Consider the following 9,977-nt stretch of genomic DNA (forward strand, 5'->3'; position numbering starts at 1 on the left):
TGTGTACCCCTTTTAATCAGAATCTTGTCTCCTTTTACCATCGTATTCACAGAGTTCGGAAAAGCAAAACACGTCACGAGAACCCAGACAGCAGTGAAAATGAACATCCTAAGTAAAAGCAGTTCCTTACTAAAACAAAGTCAAATGCGATTGCGCCCAAATGTACAAACATACTAACAAACAAAAATACATGCGTCTTTAATAAGTGAATACATCTCTAATAATAATTATAGATTATATAAACACATTATATAGATTCAGATATTCAAATATACTTACCCAGTATGAGGCATATTACATCCAAGCAAACAAAGGGGATTCTCTGCCTGTCAAACATCTTCTTTCGCTGCCTTTGTACTGGAAGGGACTGACGGTCGCTGACTTTCTACAGACACTTCTCTTTCTGTAAGCAGTCTTCTGAAATTTGCTGAATTTTGTTTGCGGCGCGATCTCGCTTTGGGGTGTGTGTATGTGTGTGTGTGGGAGGAGGAGGGAATGCGGGTTTAAAAGGACGCTTGGCAGCTGTCCGCACAAGTTTAATGTGCAATCTGCAGGGAAAGGAAGACTAATGGCCGACACAAGCTGTGTCGGCTGCTCGGGGAGGTAGGTAAAAGGGGGCAGGGAAATAAGGACACCCGAAGCTGAGATATACGATCAGCGACAGACAGTTCTGCAAAGTCAACTCCGACCCTATTGCCCGCCCTTAAATTAAACAAGCCCCCAGCCGCGGGGAGGGGGACGATCGGGCTCGAACTGGTAGCAGAGACGGAGAAGCTGCTGTCTGGTGGCGGCTGGCCCTGTCACAATGCGGCTAGTGTCTCTGTCACTGTCACAATGAGAGGCTGAGCGAGAGGGAACGGGGCCGAGCCGGCCCAGTCTGAGCCGGGACAGAGCGGGTTCTGCTGCCGCCGCCGCCGCGCGACAGAAACGCCTCCCTAAACCACGTCAGCGGCAACCCCAAGCCCCGGCAGGCCGTCTCGCTGAAGGACACATAGCTAAAAGAGGAGTGCCGAGCCTCTCACTGCCGCAATGGAAAAATCAATTCATCATTGCGTGAGCTCTTTAAAAAAAACGCCCCGACGTATATTTCTACCAGAAGCAACTTACATTGCTTGTGAGATAAATAGATGAGGACAAAAGGTATTTATTTTGCATTGGTTGGGCCTCGGCATTGTATTAGCCATATTTACAATCCTCCCAAACCTAAATCAAAATATCCGACTGCAGATTTATGTTGGCCACCTTGTCACCCAACATTGACAGTCGTTCAAATTATAGGTTAGTAACACGAAGGCTTAGATTGCGCCCTGCCGCTGTTAGCAATGAAAAGGCGTAGCTATGCGCTAACTACCTGGCAACACCTTGTCGTGGAAAAAAAACACCTCAATTGCATGTCAGTATTTGCAATAAAACACTGCACGCTATTGTACAGTGGAGTATGTGAGATCTGAATAGTCCAAAAGTTAAATCCACATCATTGAGACTAGGGTTCACAAGTCAAATGACACGAAACATTTGCTCAATGCCAGACAATGGGTATTTCCAACATGAAAAAAACCCAATAACTTCCCATTGACATGCATCAGAGTCCTCCCGCTCAATTAATTTCCTACAGTTTATCTCTGCTAGGTGACACCTCTAAGACATAAGATTTGGGTTTAAAGAGTTGAACATTAAAAACTAAACTGACTCAGACCCTGCCTGTTTGGTTTAGTGTAAAAGGGGAGGCAATGGCCCAGTGGTATTATTGCTGGACTGTTAATCGAGAGACCTAAATAATTCTGGGGATTTGGGTTCGAATCCTGTCAATAACAGAAGTCTGGAATTAAAAGCCTAATGGTGACTGTGAATCCATTGCCAATTGTCAGGAAAAATTCATCTGGCATCACTAATGCCCTTTAGGGAAGGAAACTGCCATCCTTACCTGGTCTCGCTTACATGTGACTCCAGATCCACAGCAATGTGGTTGACTCATAACTGCCCTCTGTGCAATTAGGGATGGGCAATAAATGCTGCCAAGCCAGTGACACCCTCATCCCATGATTCAATAAAGGAAGAAAAAATCTCGTTGAACAGTTTTGAAGAGAGGAGCTTTCCTTTGTGCCCTGGACAAAATTCATGCCTTGATCAATATTACAAAAACAAGTATTTGGAAATCACATAGCTGATTATAAGAGTTTGCTTTGCAGAAATTGTCAGCCACCTTTTCCCACATTACAGCAGTGACTACAATCAAAATTACTGCATTGATTGAATAAAACTGATTGTAGATTTAAGACTAAGGACAGAGAATCATAGAATCCCTACAGTGTGGAAACAGGCCCTTCTCATTCAGCTGGGGGTGAGTGTCTAGAATTCCTGTTAAGAATGGTCAAGTCAGGCACTTGTAACATTTAAGAATACACCATATTGCAATCACTTGTATTGCCCTATTTTCCAGGGCTATGGACCAAGAAGTGGAAAATGAGATTAGTCAGATCTTTGTAAGCATAAAGACGCAGAAGAGATAATACAAATTAGGGATAGTAGGAACTGCAGATGCTGGAGAATCCGAGACAACAAACAACTGCACCTCCCAGTCGCGAACCATTTCAACTCCCCCTCCCATTCCTCAGACGACATGTCCATCCTGGGCCTCCTGCAGTGCCACAACGATGCCACCCGAAGGTTGCAGGAACAGCAACTCATATTCCGCTTGGGAACCCTGCAGCCCAATGGTATCAATGTGGATTTCACAAGTTTCAAAATCTCCCCTCCCCCCACCGCATCCCAAAACCAGTCTAGCTCGTCCCTGCCTCCCTAACCTGTTCTTCCTCCCACCTATCCCCTCCTCCCACCTCAAGCCGCACCTCCATCTCCTACCGACCAACCTCATCCCGCCCCCTTGACCTGTCCGTCCTCCCTGGACTGACCTATCCCCTTCCTAACTCCCTACCTACACTCACCTTTCCTGGCTCCATCCCCGCCTCTTCGACCTGTTTGTTTCCTCTCCACCTATCCTCTCCTCTATCCCTCTTCTATTCGCCTCCCACTCTCTCCCTATTTATTTCAAAACCCCCTTCCCCTCCCCCTTTACTGATGAAGGGTCTCGGCCCGAAACGTCAGCCTCTCTGCTCCTATGATGCTGCTTGGCCTGCTGTGTTCATCCAGCCCTGCACCTTAATACAAATTAGGCCTGTTTTCTCTAGAATTTAGAGGATTAAAGGGTGATCTAAATGAAGTCTTCAAGATTATTAACAGGAAATGACAAGTGAGATAAAGATAAACTGTTTTCACTCGTTGGAAATTCTGGAACTGATGTCATAGTCTTAGAATTAGGACCAAACCATTCACGAGAAATGTGAGGAAACACTTCTACACACAGAAACTGGTAGATGTTCGGAATTCTCTTCCACAAAAAACAATTGATGCTAAATCAGTTATTGGCTTTAAAACTGAGACAGATACATTTTGTGGTTAAGCAAAGGTATTAAAGGATATGGGCCAAAGGCAGGTATTGTGGATTTAGGCCACAGATCAGCCATGAGCTCATTGAATGGTGGTACAGATTCAAGGGGCTGAATGGCCTACCCCTGTTCCAGCTCTGACATTTACTTCTGTACTGAAAATGTCAAAGAATTTGTGAATCATGAAAAGTGCTGAAGAAATGTTTTCATTTATGTGTTTGAGAAACTCAGAAGGATCAACCAAATAAACCTCAAGGCTACAAGAATAGGAAAGAGATAAAAGATAAGAACATGCTCTAAACACACAAGAAAGAAAAAACTTTTTGTACTGAATTCATATTGTACCTTATCATATATTCAATATTTCCTAAAAAGTCTTTTCCAACCTTTGAAATGTATTTTTTTTAAGATAGGTAAGTTCAGCTGCCAATTTCCACACAGCGATTCCTGCTACAAACAAATGCACTGAAAAAAATACCTTTTTAAAAGTCATTGTACCCAAAGGGTGGACCATAGATGATACTGAGCAATGATAATTCCACTCTTCTTATCCTTAACTCTAGCCAAATTGATTCTCCCCTTGAACCCTCTGGGACATTGCAATGCTTTCATCAACAGATACCAATATCCCTTGTCTTTCTTCCTTTTCTGAACACCTTGAATAGTTAACACCCAGTCCTGTTCTTCCCTGGGCCCCAGGTCTCTGTTATATACACCACACTAAATGCCACATTGAACTTGAAACACTAACATTTTCTCACTCCACAGATGCTGCCAGTTCATAGTTCCTCATGTCCTATGGAGATGTAAATCTGGTGGCTAAGGTGATAGTGGTGATTTGTGACCTGAGACTTCTTACTTTACAGCACCAGCAGTATTTTCACCACTTACATTGCAGCAACACAACAGAGTATCAACATCATCTTGGAAAGGCCAACAATATAAATATCATGAAGAAACTCAGCAGGCCTGGCAACATCTGTGGAAACAAAGTTAACACATTTTAAGTCCAGTGAAATGTTAACTGTGCCTTCTCTCCATAGATATGTCAGACCTGCTGAGTTTCTCCAGAAATTTCTGTTTTTGGTTGTTTTCAGATTTTGTTTCATTCATATAAATATCATGGCTACTGATCAGGCAAAAGGCTGAGCATTCTGTGACAAGTAGCTCACTTGACTCCAAAGCCTGTCCATTTTTTATAAAGGCACATGTCAGGAGTGTGATAGAATACTCTCCACTTGCTTGGATAAATACATCTCTAACATCATCAATAAGTTTAACATTATCCATTACAAACCAACATGCTTGATTAGCACTCCAAACACAACCTTAAATATTCACTCCCTCCATCATTAGTGCATAGTAACAGCAGTACCTACCCTCCACAAGGTACACTTGCAGCAATTCACCAAATTTTTGAGAACACCTTTCAAACCTGCCATGACTACTGCCTAGAAGATTAAGTGCAGCAGATACGTGGGAACACCATCACCAGCAAGCTCCCCATCAAGTGAACCACCAACCTGACTTGAAAATGTAACACTGTTCCTTCACTGTCACTCGGGCAAGAATCTGGAACTCCCTTCCCAAAGACACAAAATGGGGGATGTTGCCTTAGTAATGACACTCAGGCAATAATGCAGAGGTCCAGGATAATTTGCTGGGGACACGGGTTCAAGTCCCATAATGGCAGCTGGTAGAATTGGAATTCATTGGATAAGACCAGGAATTAAAATCTAGTCTCAGTAATGGTAACCATGGAACTATTATCAATTACTGTCAAATACCCATCTCGTTCCTTTAGGGAAGGAAATATGCTGCCTTGATCTGATCTGGTCTATATGTGACACCAGATCCACAACAGTATGGTTGACTCTCAACTGCCCTGTGAAATGCAAACCATTCAATTCCAAGGCAGTTAGGCATGAGCAACAAATGCTGGTGTGCTGGCAGCACATATATCGATGGAAAAAAAACATAAGAATGTGTAACAGGTCATTTGGCCCCTCAAGTATGCTCCACCATTAAAGTAACATTATGGCTCATCTGACATTGTCATAACTCCACATTCCTGTTTGCCCTTCAAACCCCAAACTCCCTCGTCAATCGAAAGATTGTCACATGGACTTGCTGTTTCCAGAAAACAGCCCAACACCATCATCAAGGGTAATTAGATATGGATAATAAATACTGATCATGCAAGTTACGCTACCATTGCCATGTACCAGTAAAAACAAAACTTACTAGAACCTTCACCAGGGTAACTAGAGTTGATCAAAAATTACTACTGTAGTCAGTGATGCCCACATCCAGAAAATGATAAAATGAAAAGGAAGTTAAAAGACATCTTCATTAATACACTAACAGTTGGGAAGCTGGTTTCTAATATCCATTCAAATTTTGAGAAGTATTAATCTGACTGTTTCATTGTCAATATTAGCTTCAAACCTTTAGTTGAGTCTGTTTTATAGTTTTACCAGCGCATATAGTTCATAAGTACAATTAAATCCATAAAATGTTAACAGTAAGTGTGAAGATATGAGAAATCTTAAGAAACAAAAATGACCATATCTGGTGACTTCTTTTGTGAGTCACATCCTCAGAAAAATTAAATTTAGTGAAGAACACTTATTCAGCAAGCGTGAATATCAAGTACAAATTTCACTGAGCAATACAACAAATCGAGAGTTGACAACTCATCTTTGGCTGAAGCACTATCAATTGAATCACGGGTCCTCCTAACATCTTGTGTGATGCGTTAACATATATCTGTTGTTCGGAATATATTGAGTATTGCCCTTAATTGCTGCAACACCTATCTTTGGAAGAGATTATGGGATCTTTGTGCTGCTGGTTGCCAGGAAAGGGGAGGAAAGGAACGGAGGAGCAAGTGAGTCTGCAAGATCCCCTGTTCCTTTCATTGACAATTGGGAACTTAATAAAGTCAACAGCTCAGAATTTTGACTACCTTGAAAACTTGAAAAAGTTGAACTGTGACCATTAACTAAAGATTTTGATTCAGTTGGCTTTCCAATTGAACTGAAGTGTTACTTAAAAGATCTTCCATTGTTATACAGCTGTTAGTAACTTTATTTTGTCAATTTGAAGCTCTGTGAACTGACAGTTCATCAACCTCTATCCTATACAGGCCATTGGTCAAAAAAAGTGTCTTTCCATTTTTTTAAAAAAGGGAGATATAGTTACAATTCTAGACCATAGTTTAGATATTGACCTTATAGCTTAGATATTCACTTGAGTTTAGAAGAATGAGGGAGGGTGTTCTCACAGAAACCTGTAAAGTTCTAACGGGACTGGACAGGGTAAAACTAAGAAGGATGTCCTGATTATCAGGGTGTCCAGAACCAGGGGTCACAGTATAAAGATACAGGGTAGGCCATATAAGATTGAGATGAAGAGAAATTTCTTCACCAGAGTGTAGAATTCTCTGTCATGGAAAATGTTTGAGACTAAAACATTTAATGTTTTGAAGGTTGATGTTTTGGGTTGGGACTCTTCTTCAAACCCTCAAGAAGAGTCCCGACCCGAAATGTCAACTTTCCTGCTCCTCTGATGCTGCCTGGTCTGCTGTGTTCCTCCAGCTCCACACTGTGTTATCTCTGACTCCAGCATCTGCAGTTCCTACTATCTCTGAATGTTTTGAAGGAGCCAGATATGGTTCTGAGGGCAAATGAGATCAAAGGATACAGGAAGAAGGCATGAATAGGGTGCAAATTGGATGATTAGCCATGATCATGCTGATTAGCCATGATCATGCTGATTAGCATGGCAGTCTCAATGTGTTGAATGGTCTATTCCTGCTCCTGTTTTCTGTATTTTCTACGTAATCAGTTTTCCACTTGCTAAAAGAATTTTTTTGTTATAGTAAGCATTTTGAGTTTGTTGAAGAAACTTGGTAAAAATCTTTTTTTATTCAGCGTAACTATGAAACCACTGTCAGTTGCACAGTCCTTGTGGAGACAATGGCCTTGAGATAGCACCGATGTGTTGTGTAGCACCATCAGTCTGCTGGATGTGATAGATTTCAAACAGACCTTGCAACTCAAGATTGGGCATCCATAGAGGTATTGTGGGCCATCAGCAGCAGAATTGCATTCAAATACCATCCATAACCACATGGCACAGCATATCCCTGACAATGCCATTACCACCAAACCAGGGAATTAAATAAAAGCAATATGCTGTGGATGCTGGAAAGCTGAAATAAAGCAGAAAGTGTTGGAGAAAAGGAGTCATATTAGACTGAAATGCTAACTGTTTCTTTCTCCACAGATACTGGCAGACATTAAGTTTCTCTAGCATTTTCTCTTTTTAAGCCAGGGATCAATCCCGACTGAAAGTGCATGAAGGCATACCAAGTATTCATAGAAATAAGGTGTCAACCTGGTAAAGTTGGTAAACACAAGATTACTTGCATCCCACGCTGCCTGAGCAGCATATAATTGATTCCATAATCAACACATCAGATCCATGCTCTGCAGTCCTGCCACATCCGTGAATGGTGGACAATTAAAAAGCTCACTTCAGATGGCAGCTCCACCAATATTCCCACTCTCAATAGAAGGGGGAGCCCAGCAGATCAATGTGAAACCATAGTTGGTTTTTGAATTAGAATAAGTACAGATGTACATCTGTTGATTTAGGGATGACTCTCATAGAACATAGAACAGTACAGCACAGTACAGGCCCTTTGGCCCACAATGTTGTGCCGAACTTTTACCCGAAATCTAAGGTCTATCTAACCTCCACCGCTACCTTATACTATCATCCATATGCCTATCTAATAGCTGCTTAAATGCCCCTAATGAGGCTAACTCCACTACCCTCTGCGGCAATGCATTCCACGCCCCTACCACACTCTGAGTAAAGAACCTATTTCTGTCTCCCCGATATCTACCTCAAATATCTAGAACTATCTAGACTCTCATATCTAGAATTTTAAGTCAGAAACCTTTTGGATATACAGAACTATTAGTATGCCTAAATATAACTTGCTGGGAGGTACTTTTACTTTGTCTGATATCCTGCTGTACATCTAAACTTGAAATGAAAACAGAAATTACTGGATAAACTCAGGTGTGGCACCATGTGTGGAGAGAAGGCAGAGTTCATAGAATCATAGAACCCTGCAGTGTGGAAGCAGGCCATTCGGCCCATCGAGTCCAAACCAACCCTCCGAAGAGCATCCCACCCAGACCCACCCACCCTATCAATGTAACCCTACATTTCTCAGGGCTAATCCACCTGACCAATGCATCTCTGGACACTATAGGCAATTTAACATGGCCAATCCACCTAAACTGTACATCTTTGGGCTGTGGGAGGAAACCCATGCAGACACAGGGAGAATATACAAACTCCACAGTCACCCAAGGCTGGAATTGAACCTGGGTCTCTAGCACTGTGAGGCAAAAGTGCTAACTACTCAGTGACCACGCTGCCCAATCTTAATGTGACCCTTCTTTAGAACTGACATAGCCAGGAAATTCTGGAAGAATCTCAGTGGGTTAGAAATCTATGTGACCCTTCTATTCAAGAAAGGTGGGAGACTGAAAGCAGGAAATTGCCATCTAAACTATTACCAAGTGTCAGGGAGATGTTGGAATTGTTAAAATTGTAGTGAGATGTTTCAGAAAATCGTAATATAATCAGCAGGAGTAATCATAGTTTTATGAAAGTAAAATCCTGTTTTACAAGTTGAAATTTGGGAGGATGGATCAAACAGTGGATAAAAGTGACTGATGGGGTTTAATTTAGATAAATGTGAGGTGTTGCATTTTGGACAGGTAAAATCAGGGCAGGACTTAAGTTAATGGTAGGGCCCTGGGAAATGTTGCTGAACAAAGAGACCCAAAGCTGCAGGTGCATACTTCCTTGAAAGTGGAGATGCAGGTAGACAGGGTAGTGAAGGCATTTGGCACACTTGCCTTCATAGGTCGGAAAGATCGGTGAAGCCACTTTTAGAATACTGCATACAATTCTGGTCACCCTTGTATAAGGATGTTGTTAAAACTTGAGAAGGTGCAGAAAAGATTTGCAAGGATGTTGGGACTGGAGGGTTTGAGCTACAGGGAGGAGCTGAATAGGCTGGGGCTTTTCTCCACCTGGAACATTGGAGGCTGAGAGGTGACCTTATAGAGATTTATAAAATCATGATTGCTTATTCACCCTAAGTCTTTTTCCTTGAATAAGGAAGCCCAAAACTAGAAGTCATTGGTTTAAGGTGAGAGGGGAAGAGATTTAAAAAATGACCTGAGGAGTAATATTTATGTGCAGAGGGTGGTGCATGTACAGAATGACCTACCAGAGGAAGTGGAGGCTGGTAGTCACATTTGAAAAGGTTGGATATACGAATAGGAAGGGTTTAGAGGGATACAATGCCAAATGCTGGCAAATGGGACTAGGTCAGATTAGGATGTCTGATTGGCATGGATGAGTTGGACTAAAGAGTCTGTTTCTGTGCTGTGTGATACTGTGACTCTATGACTGTATAAATGCTTTAGCCTCATCTTT

General features: G+C 42.0%; 1 protein-coding gene across 2 annotated transcripts in view; it reads right to left on the bottom strand.

Moving 5' to 3' along the window:
- The window catches only part of plpp1a (phospholipid phosphatase 1a), a 99,046-nt gene extending 98,064 nt beyond the window's left edge, over positions 1-982 (bottom strand). Inside the window, exon 1 of one of the 2 annotated variants that reach the window (XM_020529084.2) lies at positions 280-982. In XM_020529084.2, coding sequence (XP_020384673.1) covers positions 280-337 — 58 coding nt within the window. In that variant the 5' untranslated portion in view covers positions 338-982. The remainder of the gene's footprint in view (positions 1-279) is intronic. The other variant, XM_020529085.2, reaches the window with a different exon arrangement.
- Positions 983-9,977: the final 8,995 nt, after the last annotated feature.

This window comes from Rhincodon typus, chromosome 1, assembly GCF_021869965.1.
Source record: "Rhincodon typus isolate 14 chromosome 1, sRhiTyp1.1, whole genome shotgun sequence".
In the NCBI taxonomy this organism is placed as follows: domain Eukaryota; kingdom Metazoa; phylum Chordata; class Chondrichthyes; order Orectolobiformes; family Rhincodontidae; genus Rhincodon; species Rhincodon typus.